We start from the raw sequence: 26,430 nt of genomic DNA, 5'->3' as shown, positions 1-26,430 counted from the left end.
TCAGATGTAGCAAACAAGCATTGTACCGTCCTAGATGCTGGCCCTCGGCATTCTCCGCAGATCTAAACAAATGAGGGGACCCCAGACGTGGGTGCACCCCAGTGGTGAAGGGGTCAGATAAGGGAGGCTGGGTGGATTGGTCTTCAAATGTGTCTTTGCCGTCCACACTGTGCCATGACCTTAAAGCAGCCACCTGTCACAAATGCCACATTACCATCCCTGGCAGCTGGGCAGCAAAGGTCTCCCAGAGTCAGATCCCCAAAGGGGGTGGTGGATTGGGGGTCCCCTGTGTGACCAGCCTATCTGCAACACACAAAGGTCTCATCTAGCTAGCGGACTCTTTTATCCAAAGGGAATTCACACACGGGTCAGGTGTGGAAAGCAGGTGGTTGGGTATCTTGGCTACTTGCAGGTAGGCTGCAGACCATCGGGGATCTAACCCAGTGGCTTTCAGTGTGCCTTTGGGAGCCCTATAAAGCTCAAACAGTACGAAACAGTCCCCAGCCAGCTCGTACAAATTGACATAGAGAACTAGAAATGAATTGCAAAGAAAGCAGCGGTTGGTTGGTGAGAGACGCCCATGAGAACGGGTCTGAGTCAGGGTCAGGGTCTGGGTCTGGGTCGGGGTTGGGTTGGGGTCTGGGGTCTTGGTCTGGTGTCAGGGTCAGGGTCTCGGCCTCCTGCAGAAACTCATACCAAGAAGGAGATGAAGCCCTAAGCGGAGAAAGGATTCTTTTTCTTTTTATTGATTATCGTCAACAATGAAAATTTGATGTGACAGATAAAAGCGATACGACAGAGCGCTTGACATTGACCCACGGAACATTAATTGGTGTAGTATTCCTACGCAGCTCTGAGCGGTTCAGAGCCCAGACGGCCCATCTCTGCGGGTCATCGTATCAGCGTGTTCCTGTAACAGTTCGTTGTGTTTCAATCACAACGACACGTTTCCCTCTTTGCTTTTGGTTATCATTACTGCAGCGTTCTGTGCTTCTTTGTGGACTCTGCAGAGTTATCACTTAACTTGCTAGACAAAGGACAAGCTACTAAAAACAACCATACAAATAATCATACCTATAATCTGACAAAGACACACACAACGATACACAATTAGACACATATAGCACATCAACAATGCGGATGATCATTATTCTGTGATCATTGCCAACAATCGTGGTTAATTTCACCTAAAAACGGGAACATATTCAATGGTATGGATGGATTCCTTGGGTGTTCTATCACTGTAAATCCCCCTAAATAATATAAAAAATAACCTGTCACGTTTAAAAAATACAGCAAAAGTCAAATATAAATAGTATAATGCAAATATTCTTGCGCTACGGTCAATAACATGACACTCAAATATTAAATAGTCTGGTGGCTTCCAGCTCTGGACAACAACATGGCTGAGCCTCACACGAAACACAGGACAACGAAGAAGAAGAAAACGTAAACGCTGAAGTACACCTAACACATGAAGGGCCTACGCTGGAGGGGCCCGTCTGTTGTCTGGCTGCACAGCGAGCCTCCGGCTGTGCGTGTCTGGGTCACGGCTGTGTGCCAACACTTTATGGATGAAGAACGCGACGTAAAGTAACACATAACCTTCCAGTTCGTATCGGTTTGGGCGTGTACAAAAACCAAAAGGACAAAGTCAGAGGAGTCGGCTACCGGTCGTCAAGTACCTGCCTCTTCTCCTCGGATTGCTTTGGGCGCACAAAGGCACACACACAGAGTGGAAGTACCGAACAGAGCCGTGTTTTGTGTCTACCGTTGGGGTCGACACACGAGTGACGCACACGTATTCACAAGGTGGACGCAAAGGTGGGGGTTGAGTGTGTGTGTCTGGTGTGTGTATTTGTGTGTGTGTACGGTGTGTTTGTGTGTGTGTGTGTGTGTGTGTGTACAGTGTTTGTGTGTGTGTGTACGGTGTGTGTGTGTGTACGGTGTATGTGTGTGTCCTGTGTGTGTGTGTGTGTGTGTGGGAGGAGGGGTGCAATAAAAGTCTTGACCCAGCAGTTTCGCTGGCATCACGTGACGGCCCATCGGCTGTGTAGTCGGTTGAACTTGTGTCCGAGCTTTTGTTGGGAGATTAACAGACATGCACACAATGCGGCGCTGGGCAGCGTCTGTCAGAGAGCGACTCGGCCCCCGGTCTCCCGCTGGAGAACACACAGAGATCCGCTGGGCCTTTTTATTTTACCGTCTGAAGCCTACCGCAGGTTCAACCCCCGTCTGTCGCCGTCATGCCGCTCCTCGGCCCAACCCACTGATCTAAACCCCTCAGGATCAGCTCCCAGAGCCGCCGTCGCCGCCGAGGCAGCGGGAGAGACGCACGCACAAAGAGAGAGGTGACAGAGAGGACCCACCTGTTCAGGAATTCGTCCAGCCCCCCCTCCAATGAAACCACGCCTGAATCCCAAGAGCACCCTCCGCCAACACAGTAAGTCCTCCGTCGCCGTCGTCGCGTGTGCTTGTCTGGGTTTACTCAGGGATGATGTTTGCGTGTCGTCACGGGCCGCTCAGTGCCGGGAAAAGGACTTTGGAGTACAGTGGTGGAGGTCTGGTGTGAGAAGTCGAGGCCGGGTGGTGGTGGTGGGGGCGCTGAACTGAACTGGCCCCTCAAAGGGTGACGGGGCTCATGGTGTGTGGGCGGGAGGGCAAAGGAACTAACAGGGTGCTGCGGGAAGACCTGTTCGACCGCAGTGGCGAGCACAGAGCGCGGGCCCGTGCCCCCATCAACTCTGGCAGAAGTGGAGGGTGAAGTCTTTGGATAGCCGCTTGCCCCCTAGGCCCCACGGCTCCAGACCTGCTTTGCCCCCCACGCCGTCGTCCTCCTCCAGCTCCTCGTCTGCCCCCTCCACCTCCCCGACCTCCTCCTCCTCCTCCTCCTCGTAGAGGCTGGGGTCCTCGATGGAGGTCTCCAGGTGGTAGCAGTAGGGCTGCCCCTCCGTGTACTCGTAGATGGTGGGCAGGCTGCTCCGGAGGCTGCAGCGCCGCCGCAGGGCCACCAGCAGCGGCTGGGGCATGGTGAAGATGTCCACGTTGTTGCCCAGGTCGATCCATGCCAGGCTGGAGAACTGCTTGGGCTCCTTCAGCATCTCCGTCAGGTCCTTGATGATGGCAAGCGTGAGGCGGTTGCCGTTGAGGGCCAGCGTGCCCAGCTTGGGCATGAGGCCCAGCAGGGGCAGCAGCAGCCGCAGGTTGTCGTCGGTGAGCTCCGTGAAGCTGATGTCCACGGAGACGATGGAGTCGCCGTTGTTTTGCAGGTAGAAGGCCACCTGCCGCACGTCCCGGCTGGACAAGGGGATGCCAGACAGGTCCACCCCGTCGCTGGACAGCTTCTTCTGCAGGGTGGTCTTCAGGCTGATTGAGAGGGAGAGAGCATGGTTCATTCTTCCAATGAGGCGTATTAAAAGGGAAACAAATTTCACTTGTCACTTTTCCGATTTTTAATATTCCCATATCTGAGATCTGCGACACCATGTGGTGTTTCTCGTGTTGCATAAAAGGAGCAGAAAAAAAGGAGTGAGGACAGGCAAGCAGCGAAACGCTGACGCAGAGACGCGGGCGTAGGGATTCGTTAACAGGAGAGCCATAACATCCCCCTGGGCCAGCAGCCGGAGCCCTATCACACCACGCGCCATGGAGCCCTGACATGCTGGGTTCAAGTCAGAGATCTCCCCCTCATGTCACATAGTGTTACCATTCTGAGAATCAGTGCATGCAAAATAACACATGGATGTCAATGTAGCAACGATGTTCATATTTTGGGATTTGACAGTACTATGTGCAAGGATGTTCCCACTCAATACTGGCCTCTTTGGCCGGTAAGTGAACTGCAGACTGCTCAAGCTTCTGCCTTCAGAGAACTGGAGTGCGAGCTCTGTTGTGTGAAACTAAATTAGTTTTTAAAAAAATAATCGTGTACAAATTACCAGGTTATATAACAGATATTTTTTTCATTATAACCATTATGTTCATTCAAAGGAAAAACCAAACGTAATCTTTATCTATTGCTGCAGGGATTTTCAAGGGATAAAGATGTCTGTTAAGGTGTAACCTCAGCAAAATGGGCCATGGAAATAGCAAAAACAGGATTTGTTGTATATTGCCATCAGCTATGCCTTGACTCTCAATGATTGGTACTGGTTCGCTATTCACTCAAACCTGTGCACTCTTAAAATGTAATTCACAAGGGATTTAGCGGGGTGTGTGTTCTCTCGGCCGTGTGGTGAATATGGGCTGTGACCTGCTGATGTAGTCTCTGTGAATCATAGCCTCCTCGCGTGTTGAGTGACTTAGTGAGAGATCCATTACGGCACCCGTCACTGGTGTTGCCACTGACCCTTCCGTTTGCGGTGGGGAGGTTTTGCTCAGATTGTCGATAAAGCCTCATGGCAACTATGAATACATTCCTGAAAACCCTCCCATTTGTGAAACCTGTAGTACATAACTGGATATCGCTAGCCTCATAGCATAATTGCCTTAAGTCATATTTTAATCTTCATCTTGTGTTTAGAGATAAAAATGCCCAAGTAAATGAAGCACTCTGATTGGCTTAGGATATAGCCAATGAGGCACAGTGAATCAGCAGAGTAAGGAGAGTAGAGTTTGGTTAGATATCACAATTTGAACTTGCGACCCCCTTCTAGTACAGTTGTTTATGAACACACCTGAGCACGTCACGGGGAATGTTAACAATAGGGGAGAATGCATTGGGTACGGGGGGGGTTGTGGGCGCCGAATCTACAGATCCGGTCAACATGGCCGCTGCTGTGTTAGAAAGGTGAACAGGTCTAATGACGAACGCCCCTCCTTCAGCTCTATTGTCCCACTCCCGCCCCTCTGTCCTTCATCAGACCAAAGGAATAAAGCATCTGCAACCAGAAGCACAAAGGGCCGAATGGTCTCTCCCCACCTGGACTCTCCTGCAAGGGTGAATGGGTTCTGATGGGTTCACTGCCTATTCTTTTATGGGCACATGGAACTAAAAAGAAAGGGTGAAGGAAATGAGCTAAAGCACATTGGATGTAGCCAATCAAACATGCTCCATGTTTGCTCAAGTTCAACGTCATGAATTATAATTACATTAACTATTATCTATTATATTATAATCACAGTACTGTATATGTCAGCATAAATGTCAGCCTTTTAAAACAATGATGAACCTCTTCCCCTTTAAATCGCTATTTTTGTCCTACTGTTGTCCACAGAGCATGATACAAGCGCACTAATGAAGCTACTAGATATTCCCTCCAGATAGTAGAGAGCACAGCTTGTATTATATCTCTTAAGGGACCTTCAGGCTGTGGATGATCAATCTCCATTTGTGTTGCATTGAACAGAGTGCAGCAATATATACCTGCAAACCCACTATTCAAGAGTCGGAATTACAAAACTAAATTAAGTCACTGAATAAGTGCAACTAAATTTTACACAACGCGTTGTCTCAAGACATGGCAAAAAATAGAAGAAAATCACCTGTGAAATAACAAACAAATAAACCTCCAAATACTTATTGCATCTAGTTTAAACCTAATCTAGTAAAAATTGAATCAAGTTTAAGTCCAATGTGGTCGATCAACTCTTTAGCCTTGCTCTGGTTCTGAATGCTAGGTTTGGCTGTTGAAAACACTGGAAGCAGAGAGCTTGGAGCAGAAAGGGTGATGTGTGACAAAAGCTAAGGTGGCACGGCCTGCATTACCTGCCATTTTCTATCAGACAGGACCGACGCGCGGGTGCGCCGCCTACACTATCCAGCAAACATTAATGAGAGGAGACACTGCATAACAAACGCACATGCACCCGGACACACACACACTCACACTCTGACTCGCACTCACTCACAAACACGGACGCACGCACGCAAAACACCTGTGTGTATCAGATTGTTTATCTCTACTTTTAAAGAAACTAGAGTTTTCGCTCAACCTCTAGTTGTAATTAAACCCATATTAATAATGTGGAAACCCCAGTCGATAATGTTACAAATTTCTGAGAGCATAATATAATAACCTTTTGCCTATCATTTTACTACGTATATCATTCGTTCACCACAAATGACTTAAAAGCAGTGCCAACATTTAAATATTTTTTAACAATTCAGCGAATAAAAGGCAACAGGCTGATTATCATTTAGAAGGCCACTCGACATGCAGAAGCGTCATCAACACGCTGGTGTGAGAAATACCGACTTTCTACTCCTCATTCACATATAAGGTAATTTATATTTCCTGCAGAGAAAATACTACCTCAGGGGTTGCATTATTCAGGAGATTTTCAGTGTACAAATGTCAGGATATGTTGTTCACACATACAGCCCATCAGGAGAATATCAGGACTTACACGTGTGTCTGCAAGCAGCTAGTGTGTGAGCATTTGATTACATTATAAAATTAGTCAATTTATGGTAACAGGGGTAATTGTTTAATTGAAAGTGTAGTGTACTATGCATGCAAATCATTTAGTAAATAGCTTTTTCTGTTATTCAGGGCTGAAAAGTGCCATGACATTTTAAAATGCAAGGCAACTGCTATTAGTTGAAAATAATAATCATCAGTGAGATTAAACATCTCTTCCAGTGTCGTGGCCAAGAGCCGTTATGTTTAAAAACATAACGTCTTACCTGGGCGTGTGTCGCTGCGGTGTGTGCACGTGCGTGTGTGTTCTTATCTGCGCATTGTGTCGATTGTCGAGCCGTTATGTTTAAAAACATAACGTCTTACCTGAGCGAGTGTCGCTGCGGTGTGTGCGCGTGCGTGTGTTCTAACCTGCGCGTGTGTTGATGGAGGAGCCGTTATGTTAACATAACAACTTAGCTCGGCGAGTGTGTCGCTTCCTTTGTCTTGACGTACGTTGAGTGCGCGTGCGGGTGTGTGTGCGTGCGTGTCTTTGTGCTTCCGTGTATTTGTCGCTGCCTTTGTCTTGATGTGCGGTGTGTGTGTTCCCATGTATGTTCGTGCGCATGTGCAGTGTGTGTATGCGGTGTGTATGTGCGTGCTTGCGTTGTATGTATGCCTTTGCGCATGCTGTGTGTGCGTGAGCTGCTGGCTGCTTGGCACATGCGCACATGAGTAACTTCAGTAACTGGTACGACAGGCCTGCTATTATAGAAGTAAGATTGTTGGGATAATAGTCTACATGAAATATGTAAAAGAAAGAAGTATGCAATATGCTATGGCAGATGCTATATAAACCTAAACACTGCTATCCAGTCAAAGGGTTGCTTCAATCAGCAGTAATTAGACAACTTGAAAGGGCTTGTTTCATCTAACTGAGCAATATTTAGCAAAGATTCCATTCATTAAGTGATATTAAGGAGATCTACACAGTCTACTCTGGTTGAGCCTATATATTGTTCAACTACTCATATCATACAATAGGAGCCATGGGATTCTACACCAACATATATACCAGCAAGTCTTCTAAATAAGTAAATCTTTACTTCATTATAGCCGGCGTCTGCTATATTTAATGAAAGCCAAGCATGTCTCTAATGTGTTTTGTTCACACAGACAGACAGACAGGCAGAACGATAGAAAACCTAACCTGCCTGGTAGAGAATATAAAGTACACAATGAATCAGAGGCATGAAATATTAAACAACATATATAACGTGTGGCAGGCTATTCTAAGCTTGAATATCTTATTCTACCTTAAAATCCTCTCTATTTAAGACTGCCACTTGGTCAGTATCCTCAGCAGCAATGCTAATGCTGATGCTAGATAATGAAGGGCAGAACAATATTGTTTCAGAGATCTTTATCTCCCTATATACACACACATGCAGTATACAGTATATATGGATGAACAAATTGCCTTCAGCCTGACAGCGAACGCTTGTTACAATTTGAAATACATTCCAAAACATTCCCGCTATGTTAACTTACTCAAAAAGTATTTCCGATGTAACTTCTGGAACCAATTTAATCTGACAGATAAGTGGGAAGTGGTGTGTGAATGTGAGTGTGAGTGTGAGTGTGAGTGTGCGTGTGTGCGTGTGTGTGTGTGTGTGTGTGACCACATACAGCAGTTACTATTTTATAATAATAACTGGTTTATAATTATATTATTTAATAATCATTATGATCATCGGTGTTAGTATCGGTGTTATTAAGCACTTCCATCTGGTGGAGATAGATCTATTTGTCGGTTGGCAACACGACTGAGAGGACGTGTCCCAGATCGGGACCACTGAGAGTCCTGTGTTACGTCGGAGCCTCTCTCTCTCCCGTTATCATTAATGATGCATGCAGCCCCTGCTGTCTCAGCTGGTGGCAGACTCCAGGCTCCGGCTCCCGGCAGCGTCTCATGACGATGGCAGCGCAGGACTCTTATATGAAGAGCGATGCGGGCACACTGACTGTCAGTGTTGATTTAACGCAACGTCCCCCCTCCTAAAGGTTGACTTACACTCACCGCTTTGCACATCAAAAGCGATCCGCTCACGGGATGCGCTTCATCCTCCGAGCATCGCCTCCCTACATGTCGCTGTCGTGGTCCAAAACCAGACCCATAACCATGATGGGAGACAGTCTGCGGCTGTCCCGCTCTGTCCAGAGACATTACCACAGCCGCTAACTGAAAGAGGACTGACAGGTCACCATGGCATCCCTCATCGGGCCACATCTGCCCGCCCTCCTCCCGGGCCCTAACGTCAGCTCCAAAGATGGAAGTGACTCAGCTGTAGTGACTCAAAATAAGTACATTTGTCAGAAGAAAGAGAAACAACAATATATCGCTGTCAGTATAGTAAGGATGTTCATAGAAATAAGCGCAGAGCACTTACAATTGTTAGGTTAACCCATTCCCCCATAAACAACAAAGATAGCTAGGATAAGAAACTACACAATGCTAAGTACTATTTTTAAGTGCAAAGACGTACAACATACAATAAGTACGTATAAAAAACGCCATCACGGTCTTCTGAGCTTCCATCATCACGATGCCCAAAGCAAGGGAACCGACGAGTGATGGGTTGTTTGCGACCAAATCAGTTTGAATGAACAAATCTTTATCAAGAACGAACAGACCTGATTCTTCTCTCTCTTTCGTCTCATTCGTTCTCAGACTCGACTCCTCCCAGACCCACTAGCCACTGAGTCGCTGTTCATTCACTTACTCTTAAGTGGTGAAGAAGGACCGACTGAGAGATGCCTCGACTCACGAGAGCCAGCCAATCGTATGCTGTTCTAGGACAGAGTCTAGGACGCTCTCGTTTATCAACCGTTTTTTTGGAAAAAATACAAATGGGCTTAGTGAGCGAGCGTACGTTAACACGATTAAATATCAGTGAAATGGTAAATGCATGCTGTCTTTGTATTTTCTGTGTCATGCCAGATTAATACAATATTTGAATGTCTCATCAAACTTTTAAAGTCCATCATTGATAAATCAAGTCTATTATCTTGCTGATATGTTAGACATCCAATAATCAACTACACCCCCCCATCCCGTTACGTTTGGTTAAAGTTGTAATGTTGTGTTGATTGATGACTGACTTGCACGATCGTTTGAGAATGAGAACGAGGGCGGAGCTGAGTCTAACAAACGATTCTGAACGATTCTTCTTGAAGAACAGACCGATGCAAATGGAATCAAGGAAAATAATAAGGAAATTCATCACTAGTCCCGACGGTTAAGCTCCAACTCACCAGGCCTGGGACTTGCGTCTGGACATGCTCTGCCTCAGCCACTTGGAGTGAGGGGTGAGGTGGTAGATGAGCTGCCTGCAGATCTTGTCTGAGGACTTGATGGTGTCCGCGTCCTGTGGGAGCAACAGGGGAGAGGGAAGCTTTCAGAAGCCCGGCCGAATGGAAGAGTGCGAGGATGACGAACAATGTGTTGTCGATTCACTGCGAGCTTTCACTCCTCCGCCGGGGACACAGCCCCGGGCGTCTGATGTACCCGCGGCTTTTACCATTCACCAGGTCACACTGAAGATGCACAAGCCGTTGTGTTTGTTCTTGTTTTGTTGTTGATTTGGCAAATGACAATGCCAATCTAACTTTCTTCAATTGAAGTGCCTTTGCCGAATTAAAGTGCCATTGTTTCAATACAACATACCAAACACCCCAGGGAGCCACACGGCAAAACTCATGACCGTTTTCCCCAACCTGGTCTGTTATCCATCCATGCTGTATATATAATACGTAATACGATATATTATCCATATATTGGATAATATATCCAATATATGGATATATTACGGATCCATAATCAAATCATGAATATATATGGAGGGCAGAATCAACACAGTGCACAAATGTCAATGTGTTGAATGTCAAATGAGCTGTAGGTCAGGAGACTGAGGAGGAACCCATACATTATACTCTCATGTGTTACATAGAGGAGGAGGAGGAGGCCAGTGGAGCCACTCTCTGGAAGCTCACCTTCTTGGGGCACTGCATCTCCCGGGCCAGGCTGAGCAGCAGGTCATGGGAGATGGGGTCCACCAGGTTGAGGAAGGCCGCGTTCTTGTACAGGATGTCGTTCAGCGAGGAGCCTTCCAGGCCCAGGTCCTGAGCGATCAGAGAACAGATAACATCAACATCCTCTACCGTCTGGGGGGGGTTCAAAACTATTTTAAGCTCGGGATTTCAGTTTGTGCGTGGGACCCCACCACACACAGAAGGATAACTTATTCTAACAATAACCATTAGCAGCAATAACAATGTTTTTCTAAGGAGATAGAGGGAAAATGACAGATTGGGGTCAGGACAACACATAAATCAAATCAGCAAGAAATAAATATATAATAATGTTAGGTACAGGAAGAAAACGAGAGAGTGAGTGAGAGCTAGAGGCAGAGAGAGGGAGAGGGATGGATATCTGGTGAGCTGTGTGAATTAAATTGAATCCTTTCGGCCGGCTGACTTTCAGAATCTGATTCCATGCGGTCTGTCTGGCTACCTAATAAGGTAAACCATGTAAGGGAAGCGTCGGCCATCCTATACTGACCAGCGCACTGTAATGAAACAATACGTCAAACACACACACACGCAAACTCACACACACACACACACACACAGGCACACGCAAACACACACACACACACACACACACACAGATAATCAAAGCCCAGTGGTGTTGATGGTGTTGGACAGTAGGAGTGGGAGGCAGGCGTTTCCTCATAAGCGGCCAGCCTGTTAACAAGGGCCCCAGTAAACAGCGATGAAAAGTGAGACGCTGCAGAACCAAGGGTGTAAAAATAACCTGCAGTGTAGACAGGATCAATGCACGAATCCCACTGACGCCTCAATCCTCGGCTCCCCTGCTTTATTTCGATGGAATTAAAGGGCTAGCCCCCATCCATCCATGGCAGCAGCTAGCTTTAACAAGCCAATTAAAAGGTGATTTGCTATTGGAGCCCTACTTTTGTTTTTAAATGGAGATGGATACCAGAGTAGAATCCTCTGACATGTTTACTCGGAGCAGCGAGGGGAAACAAGGCTCTTTTCAAATTGAACAGAGCCGGGTTCATTTGAAAAAGGGGAAAGAGCTCAGGCCCCCGATGTCTTTTCCGTCGCCATGCCGATTTCTGGGCTGGCCGGTTTATCTGGTTGGCTTGATTAAAGAGCTCCCAGATACAGCCCCACTCTCACCTCCCTCCCCAGGCCTAGGGCTAATTAACATCTGATTGGGCTCTGAGAGAGAGAGAGAGAGAGAGAGAGAGAGAGAGAGAGAGAGAGAGAGAGAGAGAGAGAGAGAGAGAGAGAGAGAGAGAGAGAGAGAGAGAGAGAGAGAGAGAGAGAGAGAGAGAGAGAGAGAGAGAGAGAGAGAGAGAGAGAGAGAGAGAGAGAGAGAGAGAGAGAGAGAGAGGTGCTGCCGGTTTAGAAGTAACATGACTGATGCGTTTCATCTATGAAGTTAACCGTTGTCACATAGCTAAAAACATGGCCATAGTCCATTTTTTAGGACAAAACACGAGAGAGAGAAACAGAAACTAGCCAAGCTAATGTTTCTAAGCTTTATTCTTCTACTTGTTAAATTAAAAGACTGATCACACCAGGACCCCCCCCCGCACACACACACACACACACACACACACACACACACACACACACACACACACACACACACACACACACACACACACACCAGCATCATCATCATCATCATCATCAGCTGGTTGAACACAGGAACCATCCATCAAGTGGGTCTACAATCACTCAATATGGCATGACCTTAGGATCCTGTCTCCTATAGTTTACACCTGATTGCCAACGTGTTGCTATGCTGGGCCACCAAAAAACCCAAGATATAGGTCACTCAATCCTCTGTCACCGTTCTACTACAAGGGCAACAACTGAGGCCGTAATTAACGACTCGGTAGTAATATCGCAGGTGGACTGGTCCATTATTGGGAGGGGGGAGGGGGGAGGGGCGGTGGGTCAGACCACCATGTAGGATGAGGAGGAGTGGATTTGAAGACGGGGAGGAGAAAAAGTGCTAAAGTTTCCAGTTGTTTTTAGATATGTTTTACGTGAACGTGAGAATGAAGAAGGTACTATCTTCCTGTCTCCTTACACAGCACATCGCACCAGGGCCGTCGATAAGGGGTGAAAGGTGATGACGATTCTAGGGGCCCACAGCCCAGGGGGGGCCCACAAAAAAAAATATATATATTTTTATTTTTTTTATTTTACTACCAGCCCATAGTACTACCATAGCGCCCCCCCCCCCCCCCCTCAACAATTTCTCCCTCGTCAACAATTGCTCCTTCCACCCCCCCCCCCCATCAACAATTGCTCCTTACACCCCCCCCTCCCCCCCGTCAACAAGTCAGCGCAGGGGGGCCCATCAGTAAATCTTGTCTAGGGGCCCAGGAATCGTAGCAACGGCCCTGCATCGCACTATGAATATATTCACTGATATACCTCAACGTGCAGTGAGGTAGAAAAGAACATTCAAAACCAATCCAAAAATAAAACGGAAACTACATAGAGAGAGACGTGGTGACATTAAACCGGCGACACCACCAGCGTCCTGTTGGCGACACAGGCTACACTGCAGCAGAGCACCTGTGGATGGCACAACCGAATCCAAGTGTGAGACAAATTAATTAAATAATCACAATCGAATACAACTGAACCGTCTCCACATCTCTGATTTGGCGGCCAAAGGTCGTAACGTAACTTGATGCCATGGATTACCAGAGGCTGATGCTAAGGCAAATCCTATTATGCCGGTTTTCTTCATCTGTTGTTCACTAATTGGTAAACAGTGTTGACCTATAACCCCTCGCTGACCTAGTTCAATTTGACCCTTGATCGAATCCCAAAGATGCACTTTGTTCTCACCTTCCTTAAGAGTTTGAGCACGTCGGTGGCTTGCTCTATTCTGCGATCACGAAGCAGCTTCTGGATCTCCTTGATCCACGCCACCCGCCGGGTGTACGGGCTGTGGTTGGCTCTCCGCAGCATCCCGGGCAGCTTATCCGATTTCAGCATCAACGCAAACAAAAAGTCTCCGCCGCCGCGGTTCCCCCGGTCGCCGTGTCCGGTGCTGTCTAGATGCTGGCGACGCTTCTTGGTGAAGTGATCGTTGTCCAGACTACTCTGTCTGCTCAGTCTAGAACCCATTTTAATTTTCTAGAAATGCAAACTCGAATTCTTGCAAGCAAGCGCGCTATCAATATATCAAACGGGCAAACCTGAATGCACGCGCCCTTCTGTCTTCAAAACGCTGACAACAACAACAACAACAACAAAAACATATCTCCATAAGGGTTGAACGCAACACTGCCCTGTCTGCTCGACGTGACCCCTGCTGTGTGTCTGTCGTCAGATGGGCTCTCCTCCGGAGCCAAACAACGCGTCGACGACTCTAGCGCGTGAACGTCATCCACGTGATCCGAAGGGTCGTCTTCCGTGGCGGGGACGCGCGCGTGCTGAAGGATGGAGAGGACGTAGCTCTGGTGGTCGTCACGTGTGACCGTCAACATCGCGCGCTGCTGTTTGTGTTTTGTGCAGCGCTGCAGGGTGCCGCGCGAGCTGGGGGGGGGCGGCCAGCCAATCAAAGCGCGGACGGCTGGGAGCATGATTCTCCAATTCTATATATATTTTTTAAATTAAATCACGAGTCATAATTAAACATATTACATATCACAGTTATATTATGGTTTTTATTCATGATATAATAATCATGGTTATAATCATGGTTGTAATCATAAATAACTATACTATTTAATAAATGTAGCATGGATAAAGGAAAATTGTTTTGTGCATTTTTCTTCGACATTCTTTTGCAAGCACAAGCTTTACCACTGGTTGAATCAGACAAATCGTTATTTAGTAAATGTCTCGTTCATTTAAATAAATAACATCACTCGGATTGCGGAAGCAAAAATTAAGCACCTGAGATCATCAACTTTTTTTATTAACTAAAATCAATAAAATCTGTATTATTTAGTTGTATTAACAGTTACTTGGCAAGAACAAACTCACAGACAGACACACAAGATGGACAAATAGCCTCTCAGATCACATCTAGCACTTGCAGTAGGGTGGAATCACAAGAATCTGAGGAAAATAAAGGCAGGGCAGCTTCAGAGCATATCTTGAAACATTGGTGATAACATTTTCTGAGGACACCTAAAATAGAAGTACATTTCTAAAACATGGATCAACATTATTTAATGCAGTGTTTTAATGAGCGTTCTTAAATAGCATTGGCAGATATAAGGGTTAGGGGTTTCACTCTGGTTGGACTGGCCAACCATCGGCAGTCCTAGTGGGTTAGGGTTAGGGTTGGGGTTAACCCATACCATAATAAACAATGGATAAATGAATGCCTTAGTATAATGCATTACCTTAGTTAACATGAACACCATTGACATAGTTAACATGAACACCATTAATGGTGTTCATGTTAACTACGGTAATGGTGTTCATTTTAAATAAGTTAGTTAACATGAACGCCATTACCTTGGGTAACATGAACGCCATTACATTAGAAAAAATGAACAATAGTAGTAAACATGAGCACCATTAGGAAATGATTACTAGACCATTAGTTAGTTGTTAGTTAATGCTTATTAACTAACATTACTTCATTGTTCATTCATTTCCCCTTATTGCAAAGTGTTACCCATTTCCTTCGCAGAAGGTCTGAATAACGATAAAAGCTGAGGCTGTATGACACAAGAGGTAAGTGACTCCTAGGGGAACACTATGGTTATTTTTTTCTTTTGATTCCAGTGAGCAGGTTGCGGAGGCTGAGCGTTGACACATCTAGTGTCCCTCTAGTGTCCCTGATGCTGAGAGGGCTGAGGCCCACGCCCAGTACTGGGGTTGTATGTATGTTGTATGTATGTGCACCCCAGCTCGAGCGCTCCACTCAACTACCTCAGCTGGACGCCTGTTCCGCCATTGCTAAGAGAAAGCAAAGGTCCATCATTAAAGTCACAACCCTTCTCCGTTTTGGCAACGCAGTGGTGGAACGAGCTCCCTGCCAATGTCAGGACCGCAGAGTCTCTCACCAGATTACCTAAAAGACTGAAGACTCACTTGTTCAGAGTTCATCTAGACCAGGGCTATTCAACCTCCTTAACAAGTGCGATGTGCCGAAAAGGAAAACCACTGGGGGTTCATGGGCCACACCGAGTAAAACTACATGAATGAATCGCTACAAATAAATTGTACTTAAAGTAGTGTTAACTTAATATATATAGTGCTACTACATGGAATAAACTTGTCAGACGCATTCCTTCCTTCTTCACTTTTAATCGTATCATTATAAAAGATTTTGTTCTCACATATTTTGGACACGTATTTGGAATTCAACAATGTTGTTTTTATCATCACAAAACAGAACTACTGTACATATGAGACATTTTGAGCCAGTGAGTCAGTGAGAAAGATTGCACTGCCTTGTTTGCCTAGTTTGGCTCATCCTGAGACACTCATGCAGCTTCTTATAGATCATGGAGCAACGTGCCCTTGTTCTGATGGCATTCATATGAGAAAAGCTAGACTCACACGTATCGGTTGAGCCAAACATTGTCAGAATAAGTGATGCCAGTTCCTGATTGTGGGGTACTGATACTGGCTAGTATCACCACACAGAAACCTGATTTGCATGCAACTATGTATCTCCTACACTTTATTTATTTTTTGCATGCAAGAAAAAAATTAAAAGGGGCCGCATTTGGCCCACGGGCCGCAAGTTGAATAGACCTGATCTAGACTCTGCATAGCCTCCCCCCAAACCCCTCTTAGGCACTTTTTGTAAAAATAGTACTTAGCATTGTGTAGCATCTTATCCTAGCTATCTTTGTTGCATACGGGGAATGGGTTAATCTAACAATTGTAAGGGTTAGCTTACATACTGTACCGACAGCGAGTAATTGTTGGTTTGCTTTCTTCTGACGAATGTAGTCATTGTAAGTCGTTTTGGATAAAAGCGTTGGTTAAATGCCCTACATTTAAATGTTGAGGATGAAGGCCAGCCCGGGGCCATTGGAGGGGGGGTCTTGGACCTGCATGGTGTAGTCCCCCAAGTTGAGCTTCTGGGGACTCTCATTCACTACAGGCTGGTACTGCAACAAGTCAACGTGATGAACACACGCACACACACACACACACACACACACACACACACACACACACACACACACACACACACACACACACACACACACACACACACACACACACACACACACACACACAGGTACACATACTCAGGTACACACACACACACACACACACACACACACACACACACACACACACACACACACACACACACACACACACACACACACACAGGCATTCACACACACACACACACACACACACACATAGGTACACATACTCAGGTACACACACACACACACACACACACACACACACACACACACACACACACACACACACACACAGGCATTCACACACACACACACACACACACACACACACACACACACACACACACACACACACACACACACACACACACACACACACACACACACACACACACACACACACACAAATTCAAAGTCAAGGTCAAATATTTCCTCACTATCCATCATCAGACATTTCTTTCTACATTCATCATTTAGACAGAAATGTTGAGTCATTTGGAGTAATGAGTGAAAGTTAACATGAACACCAGTAGTTAACATGCCTGAAAACACACACACACACACACACACACACACACACACACACACACACACACACACACACACACACACACACACACACACACACACACACACACACACACACACACAGGCATGAACACACACACACACACACACACACACACACACACACACACACACACACACACACACACACACACACACACACACACACACACACACACACACACACACACACACACACACACACACACACAGAATGACTGTAGGAGTGAATGCGTGTTTGCCGGTGAAGATTGCAGCACTGTGAAGAACCGGTCACAATGCTGCCGGTGTCACTGCCAGGTACAGTCCCAGACCTTTCATTTGGGGCTGGAGGAGAAGGCCAAATAGGATGTGACAATGCTATTGCAGAGCAGAGCTTCAGGCAGAGCCAATCAGGGGGGCCGACTGGGGTCTGAACGATGTCTGCATGTGTAAACAGCTCTCGCTCTCCTCCGCGGCCAGTCTGTCAGCTCTGCGGCGGGCTAAGATGCAGGATTTCAGAGATTTTGGGCGGTGAAGAAACCAACCATTTGCTTCAGAATAACTGACTGTGTTTTTCTATTGTGTCTTGTAAAAAAACAAATTTGTTTGGAAAAGATAGAGTGAGGAAAGTTCTGAAATATACACGGCTCTACTATTACATAAAGGCGTGCACTAGATTTGTTAAGTTATTTTCCCACTTCCTAAATTACTTTTAGAGTCTAGCTTGGATGTACATATTTTACATTTAACTCATTATCCTCCATGCTCATGCGGTTGGAGTACAGTCTATGATCTTCCAGTTAACAGATGACACACCGGGTACACGAAACCGGCATTAATCACCGCTCGTCAGAACTACTACTGTCTCATTCTGTCCTGGCCTCGCCCCGTTTGCGCAATTGTGCGGGTTCCCTGTGAGGACTCTGATGACAACAGCTAAATAAGGGACGATGACTCTCCCCCCAATGATTATAAGGTAAAGACTTTTGGAGCAGAGAGGCCCATTGTCCTGCTGTCACTGCTGTGGAGGTGCTTTCGGTGGCTAGAACGTTTGCCTCCTCACTGGTCTAACCCTCTCTGTTGGTTGTGTTGCTGGATGCTGTCGGGAAGAAGAATGGTCAGGAAGTCCCTGGTGGCCGGGCTGCTGGCGGTGCTTGTGATGGCGGCGGGCCTGCTCCTGGGCCTGCTTCTGGGGATGGGGAAGAGGGAGCGCACCGCTCCCAACAACCACTTCTACTCCAAGGCCGCCGTGGCAGCCGACGCTGGCACATGCTCAGAAGTGGGGAGGTATGTAGCCTGCAGCTTTCGATTCCCCCCGGTGAAATGTTTCATTGCTAATGTGTTTGTCCGGGTGTGTGTGTGAATTTATCATTTGTATGTATTTGTATGTGTGTGTGTGTGTGTGTGTGTGTGTGTGTGTGTGTGGGTGTGTGTGTGTGTGTGTGTGTGTGTGTGTGTGTGTGTGTGTGTGTATGCATCCTAGTCTTACCTGAAAATGTTGTTGTTGTTGTTGTTGTTTTAAGCTGTTTGATGTGGTTCAGATGCCAACATAACAGGGCGGCATGTGGCTCAGGAGGTAGAGCGGATTGGCGGGTCAATGGAAGGTTGCTAGTTCGATCCCTGGCTGCTCCTAGTATTTAGGTGTTCCTGAGAAAGATACCTCACCCTAGCTGCTCTTGACGAGCTGGCTGTTGCCTTGCATGGTGGACTTCGCCGTCGGTGTGTGAATGTGTCTGTGAATCTGTGTGTATGCATAGGTGGTTGTAAGGCAATATTGTAAAAAGCGCTTTGAGTGGCCACTTTATAAATGCAGTCAATTTACCATAATAACCTCCTGGTTCTGTGCGGTCACGTGTCGAGGATGCACGCCCGCGTCTAAATCTTCATGCTTGTGGTGCTCCGTGAGAGAAGCTCACGGGCGTGGCCGTGACCTGTCTGTTGGTTTCCCAGAGACATCCTGAAAAGGAACGGCTCGGCGGTGGACGCGGCCATCGCCTCCCTGCTCTGCGTGGGGCTCCTGAACGCCCACAGCATGGGCATCGGCGGGGGGCTGTTCTTCGTCATACACAATGCCTCCACCGGTGAGCCCAGTCCACGTCCGCTGTTGGGGTCTGGGGCCCCGTCCCGTATCATCACGATGGGACCCTCTCTCACTGTCCTCCCTCCACAGGTAAAACCGAGACCATCGACGCCAGAGAGACAGCGCCGATGAAGGCCACTGAAGATATGTTCGGCAATGACACCCAGCTCTCTCATAAAGGTAGGAGCAGCACATCCAAGCGGTTAAAACCAGACCGGAGCTTCGCAGGAGGCCGGCAGCTCAATGGCTATGAGAATGAGCTGCCTCTGCTGTCATTTTCCCACCGCCTCTGTAATCCAGGTGAGCGCACACATCGGCATCAGCAGGATGAGTCAGGGATGATGAGCACAGACACGGCAGTGTCGTGTACGCCCTACCGTCCCACCTTGGCTTGTATCCTCCTCTTAAAGACAGAGGAACTCAGTCGAAACCCCTCTGCATCGCCTCGGTTCAACCCTCAGGACACTGTTACCCGGGCTTACACCGGAACGCGGGGGCGACATACGGTTGCATAATAGAGAGGGGGCGGGGGCTTCATGGGACGTCGCCAATGGGTTCGCTCTTTCTGCACCACAGGCGGATTGTCCATCGCCATTCCGGGGGAGATCCGCGGCTACGAGATGGCACACAAGAGGCATGGCAGGCTGCCCTGGAGGGAGCTGTTCCAGCCCAGCATAGCCCTGGCCCGCGACGGCTTCCCCGTCGGAAAGGCCCTGGCACACGCCATCTTCAAGAGCAAAGAGTCCATTCAGCAAGACGGCACCCTGTGGTGAGCGTTCAGAGGGAAATACGACACCCGACTTTGGCCAGTCTGTGCTGTGAAAGTAGTGGAGGTTTTCCTGACGTAGGATTTTGGACATGGGAGTCCTTTCAAGGATGTTTTGCATTTTTGTCTCTTGATGTTCACAAAATTGTTTTAATCGTATGATCTAAATATACACACTATATTTTTGTTGATTCCTGCAGAATTAGTTCTAGTGTTAAGTAAACACAATGTTAGACATCTCACAGGACGTTCTCCTCTGCTGTTGTCCTTGTGTTCCTGTTCCAGCGACGTGTTTTGTGACTCTGAGAGAAACATCCTGAAAGAAAACGACATTCTTCGCTTCCCCAAACTGGCGGACACGTACGAGCGGATCGCGGACGGGGGGGCCGACGTCTTCTACAGCGGCTCCCTGGCCCGCAGCATCGTGGACGATGTCCAGCAAGCAGGTACCTGCTGCACAGACGCTCACTGCTGTCCGAACGAATCAGGACCTGAGCCATCAGGAACTAAATGTTCACTCCTGATGACATTTCTGTATACCAGATGGATTTAGACATTATGTTATTATATTATATTATGGATAGTGAGGAAATATTTGACCTTGACTTTTAATTTACTTGAGTGTGTGTGTGTACCTGTGTGTGTGTGTGTGTGTGTGTGTGTGTGTGTGTGTGTGTGTGTGTGTGTGTGTGTGTGTGTGTGTGTGTGTGTGTGTGTGTGTGTGTGTGTACCTGTCTGTGTGTGTGTGTGTGTGTGTGTTCATGCCTGTGTGTGTGTGCATGTGTTCATGCCTGTGTGTGTGTGTTTTCAGGCGGCATCATCACGTTGGAGGACTTGTTGCAGTACCGGCCAGTGCTGAATGAGAGTCCCCAGAAGCTCAACGTGGGGGACTACACCATGCAGGTCCCAGACGCCCCCTCCAGCGGCCCCGTGCTGGCCCTCATCCTCAACATCCTAGATGGTGAGCCTCAGGCCCTGGCCCTGGGCCTCTCAGCAGGAGCCCTACAGGGACCCTAGATGTGTCATCACTGTTCCTCCGCAATAGTGTTCCCTTACACGTCACTTTCCTCTTGTGTCACTAAGCCTCAGCTTTTACCATTATAAAGAACAATTTGTAACGGGTCGGAAGAGGACCCAAATGCAGCACACGAAGGCAGGCAGACAGTCGTTACTAATGGACAGTTCCAAGATATCAGGCAGGGCACAGGCAGAATCCGTTGTCGGAGGCAGAAGGCAGGGTCGATCACCGGGACAGAGACAGGGCAGGCAGGTCGGGGACAGGCAGGGTCGATACCGGGGAATCAGTCCGGAAAACGTCGGAGAGACTAGTATGGATGACATAGGACAATCTGGAACTTAGTGAACTGAGAGGAGAGTCCATATGCCGGGTTGATTGGTGATCAGAGGCAGCAGGGCGTAACAGGTGAAGAGAGTTGGACTGATGAGAAGAGAGTGGCAGGCAGGTAGGTGAGGAGAAGGAGGGGCCAGTGGAAAGACACTGGGGCTGTTTCCCAAAGTAAAGGCTGCAGCCTTGCTAGGACGCGTCCTTGCTAGTCGCGTCCTATGGAGATGAGACTAGAGTGCTAGCTCGAGTGCTTCCTAGCGTTTGTATCGTCGGACTTTGGGAACGACTTGGTAGTGTGGAAGCGCTTCCGCTTCCGCTTTTTAATACTGCGTGTCCGCTTGTAAACACATTTGCGCTTATGAATAAAACATGGCAGCAATCAAGCTGATCGATATTTATTTGACTTTTGTCTGTTATGAATGCGGTCATGTCTCCTTCGCATGGAGCCTCTTTGGGGAAGTCACAAAAGCTTTGTTGTGGTTGATCGAATTGTCTTTATTAAAAGGAAAATCCATTCAATTTTTATAAAACTAAGTGAAATTGTCTGAGAACTTAATTCATGCATCACATTTACAGTACGGTTGATTACTATTATGCAGGGGGAAAAAGACAAAGAAAGAGATGATAAACGTGTATTTATTTGGATATATTATTTAACTGATCTGATTCATTCATTCATATATGCCTACAATCTACCAGTGCTTTGAACACATAAGTATATCATCTAAAATACTAATTATATACGTTCATTAAAAATTACAAACATTGCAAATGATCGGTTGTGCATTAATTTTACAACATTGGATAGTGGCACTATCCCTTCCACCGGTAAACAAATGTTTGTGCGCCACCCTAAGGCGCACAAAAGCGTCCGTTTGCTGGGCTGACCCTAAAAAAAACAATTCAACACAAACATAAATAGGTATACATAAATAATGTAATCTTGTGAGCGAGTAAATTGACATTGGTGACAGTGGTGTTTAACACCAGCTACGTCCATGCAAAATATAGCAACGTATCATTAAGTTGCAAAAACGTTTGAAAAGTGGCACAGGTCTTTAGGCTTGGTTATTTGCATTAACATGATGAATCTATAAAAAGCAATACGGCACAAAATAATTCTGAAAACTAATATAACTTCACTTCGTTTGAACGTGTACTGCTATGCCATTTTCAAGAACCCGCCCAGTGAACGCAGAGGATTGTGGGTAGTTTTGGCTCGTCTAGGATGCAGCGATGCATCCTTGAAAAATCTCTGAATTCTCAAAAACAAAGGACGCAAAAATGGCGCGGCTTTCGAGTGTCCTCAACATTGGAACAGTGCTTGTCGGCGTTCTATGACGTAGCGTTAAAAGGGCGGCCGTTGAGCATGCTTCCTTGACATTGGGAAACAGCCTGGGAGCTAAGGTGAATGAGATGACTGTGAGGGGAGAATGAGATGACTGAGAGGGGAGATCATGACACAATTAAGATAACAATTAAGTAACGTTCGTCAGTAATCATTAACTAACAGCTAATTAACAACTATCTCTCGGTCTAGTCATCATTTACTAATGGTATTCATGTTAACTACTAGTGTGCATGTTAACTAAGGTAATGGTATTCATGTTAACCAAGGTAATGGTCTTCATGTTAACAACTAGTGTGCATATTTTCTAAAGTAATGGTGTTCATGTTAACTACTGGTGTTCATGTTGATAAAGGTAATGGTGTTCTAATACGGTATGGGTTAGGGTTTACCCTAACCGACTTGGAGGATTGGAGATGGTGGTCCAATGCAACCAGAGTAAAACCCATAACTCTTCACGTCTGCCAATGCTATATAAGAATGCCTATCACTGCATTAACTAATGCTGATTAATGGTTAATCAATGTATTTCTATTTTAGGTGTCCCCAGGAAATGTTATCCATGATGTTTCAAGATATGCTCTGAAGCTGCCCTGCCTTTGTTTTCTTCTGGTTCTTGTGATTCCAGCCTATTCACAGTCATAGTTGTGCGCTGACAGCGCCTTTAGTGAGTTATGAGAGAGAAGCCATCTGGTGTCAACAGGATCTGTCTCCTGTATGTTATAGGGTATAACTTCACGGGGAGGAGCGTCTCGACGGCGGAGAAGAAGACCCTGACCTACCACCGCATCCTTGAAGCATTTCGCTTCGCTTACGCCAAGAGGAGCAAACTGGGCGACCCGCGCTACCTGAACATCACAGATGTAAGTGCTTTGGCTAAGATGTGAATGGAACTGAGAAAACTTGAACTCGTTCCTGTGGTTAGACACCTGGTGCTGAATGGTACAACAATGAGACCTCAATCTTAATACAAATCTTGCACTAAAATGCCTTGCTTAAGGGCACTCTTGGGTCAGCTGAGTAAATCCGATGACTTGGATTTGAACCAGTTTATCTTCGGTTTATATTTGATAAGATTTTGCGGAGAAAGTGTTTGTGTCCCCAACAAGCAGACCTTTTTCGAAGGATACGTCTGGACCGACAAACGCCTAACTACTATTTGTACACGATGACTCAGCGGTTATCTGCCAGTCTGCAGTGGGGTCATGATGAGTCACACTTGTGGTCCTTACAAGTGTACCTTAAGGGCTTGGCCACCTATTGCATGTAACAGCAGGTTGTTACTGCTGCTGTGTACAAATCTTTGCAGATATTGTAACATCCCACCAGTACGGTGAGCACAGAGGCATCAGGGAGCTGCTTTTACAACGGGACCCGTGGAACCGAGGGGATCCGTACCCCTGGTTCCGGTATGTCAACCTGTGCTACGTTCTCCTCAGCTGATCCACAACATGACGTCGGACTACTTTGGCGATGGCATTAGGAGCCGGATCACAGACGACACCACGCACCCTGACAGCTATTACGACCCAGAGTACTTCGTCCCTGACAACCACGGGACGGCCCATCTGTCCGTCATCGCTGAGGACGGCAGTGCGGTGGCGGTCACTAGCACCATTAACTTCTAGTAAGACAGTTTGACGGCTCGAATGCACGCAGACTCATCAGTCAACCGTGCATTTCCATTCAATGGGAAATCGTATTCTGGAAAGTTGCAGAGGACTTTCGCTAAAATGGAAGGGATCTGCTACTACTGTTGTATTATTCATTTCATGCATAATCTTCTCCGCTTTCCCACATTCCTCAGCTTTGGTTCAAAGGTCATGTCCAAGACCACCGGGATTATCTTCAACGACGAGATGGATGACTTTGGCTCCCCGCACATAACCAACGGCTTTGGTGTCCCCCCATCACCAAGCAATTTCATCCAACCAGGTCGGGACCCTAGAAACAGACCGCTTGACTGCAACGCTTCAGGATGCCCTGCTGTATGGAGGGAGGGAGGGAGGGAGGGAGGGAGGGAGAGATAGGGAGGGAGGGGATGGCAGGGAGGGAGGTAGGGAGGGAGAGAGGGGGAAGGAGGGAGGGAAGGGATTGCAGGGAGGGAGGGGGGAGGGACGGAGGGGGGAGGGAGAGCGAAAGGGGATGGCAGGGAGGGAGAGCGGAAGGAGATGGCAGGGAGGGAGGGAGGGGATGCTAGGGAGGGGGGAGGGAAGGAGGGGATGGCAGGGAGGGAGGGAGGGGGGAGGGAGGGGATGGCAGGGAGGGGGGAGGGAGGGGATGGCAGGGAGGGAGGGAGGGGGGGATGGCAGGGAGGGGGGGATGGCAGGGAGGGAGGGATGGCAGGGAGGGAGGGAGCGAGGGAGGGGGGGGGGGGAGGGGATGGCAGGGATACTATATCTTCTGTGAGTGAAAGGGACACATTTATTGCTCATAATGTACTTTATCAAAGCAGATCAAAGGATGATTTAATTGATAAAACTGTCCACCCTACAATGCTGGTTAATGCTCTCATCCAGGCAAGAGGCCACTCTCCTCCATGTGTCCATCCATCATCTTCGATAAAGACAACAAAGTTAAAATGGTGGTTGGAGCTTCCGGGGGAACAAAGATCACCACAGCCACTGCCTTAGTGAGCATGCACACACACACCCACCAAGACACACACCCACCCAGACACACACCCACCCAGACACACCCACCCACACACACACACACACACACACACACACACACACACACACACACACACACACACACACACACACACACACACACACACACACACACACACACACACACACACACACACATGCGCACACACACACACACACACACACACACACACACACACACATTTTATATTATTTTTTCCTGTTCACAGGTGATCCTGAATTCGCTATTCTTCAACTACGACCTGAAGAGAGCCGTCACAGAACCCAGAGTCCACAACCAGCTCAACCCCAACATAACGGTGGTGGAGCAGGGCTTCGAGGAGGTGTGTCTCAGGCCTTTCGTTGGCATGGCTCTGCTCACCTCATTAGTGTGTGAATAACAAACATACAGTGAGGCTGAAGACTGAAGGGCGGTTCAACTAACACATAACTACAAAAATAACCGATAACTAATAACAATGTGGTCTTATATTCACATGTTAATGTAAATGTTAATGGGGATGAGGGTGATGATGGTGATGATGAAGATGATGGAGATGATGGTGGTGATGCTGTCTCCCCAGAGCGTCCTGGAGGGGCTGACCCTGAAGAACCACGTGACGGAGCTGCAGCCCGTCCCCGACTCGGTGGTGCAGGCGGTGGTGCGGCAGGGGGACCGCCTCTGTGCCGAGTCCGACCCCAGGAAGGGCGGCTACCCGGCGGGGTACTGAGAGGCCCGCCTGGTGCAGCTGTGGATCTGTGCTGTCGGGACGGGACGGGACAGGACGGGACGGGACGGGGGGACGGGACGCTTCGACAGCCTCAGAGGGACACCAGCGACTTGTTAAGCTATGGACACAGCCAATGTTGTTTGAGTTGAACCTCTTTTAAGTCAAATATGGAGAAACAGATTTCCTCTTTTTTGATTCCTCTCTTGAATATTTTACTCCAAATTCAAAAGCAATCCAAATCATTTATGCCTGATGGTGAACTGATGGTGACCAAAACTGGGATCATCATTGCCGTGCTGAGTCAGACCATGACGTATCCTTTGCGTCTCCGTGAGCAGTTTAAGCGTGCTGCGTCGCGCTCAA

The 26,430-nt window shown here is 47.4% G+C and overlaps 2 protein-coding genes across 2 annotated transcripts; one reads left to right on the top strand and one right to left on the bottom strand.

Moving 5' to 3' along the window:
* Nucleotides 1–1,025: 1,025 nt before the first annotated feature.
* Nucleotides 1,026–13,878, bottom strand: lrrc75ba (leucine rich repeat containing 75Ba). Its single transcript, XM_056592643.1, has 4 exons — nt 13,305–13,878; nt 10,395–10,523; nt 9,657–9,769; nt 1,026–3,366 (listed from the first exon to the last, which is right to left on the bottom strand). Exons 1-4 carry the CDS (start codon nt 13,584–13,586, stop codon nt 2,739–2,741), a joined length of 1,152 nt encoding a protein of 383 aa, XP_056448618.1. The 5' UTR covers nt 13,587–13,878; the 3' UTR covers nt 1,026–2,738.
* Nucleotides 13,879–18,213: 4,335 nt separating this feature from the next.
* On the top strand, nt 18,214–26,067 carry ggt1a (gamma-glutamyltransferase 1a). The gene is made up of 12 exons (XM_056592895.1): nt 18,214–18,430; nt 19,094–19,224; nt 19,314–19,403; nt 19,800–19,992; nt 20,275–20,435; nt 20,801–20,950; nt 23,409–23,545; nt 24,122–24,309; nt 24,490–24,617; nt 25,202–25,314; nt 25,567–25,680; nt 25,921–26,067. The coding sequence occupies exons 1-12, from the start codon at nt 18,240–18,242 to the stop codon at nt 26,065–26,067; spliced, it is 1,743 nt and encodes a 580-aa protein (XP_056448870.1). The 5' UTR covers nt 18,214–18,239.
* Nucleotides 26,068–26,430: the final 363 nt, after the last annotated feature.

Source organism: Gadus chalcogrammus, chromosome 6 (genome assembly GCF_026213295.1).
Source record: "Gadus chalcogrammus isolate NIFS_2021 chromosome 6, NIFS_Gcha_1.0, whole genome shotgun sequence".
NCBI classification, from domain to species: domain Eukaryota; kingdom Metazoa; phylum Chordata; class Actinopteri; order Gadiformes; family Gadidae; genus Gadus; species Gadus chalcogrammus.
Note: the sequence above shows the minus strand (reverse complement) of the source record. Positions and strands in the feature narration are given on the sequence as shown.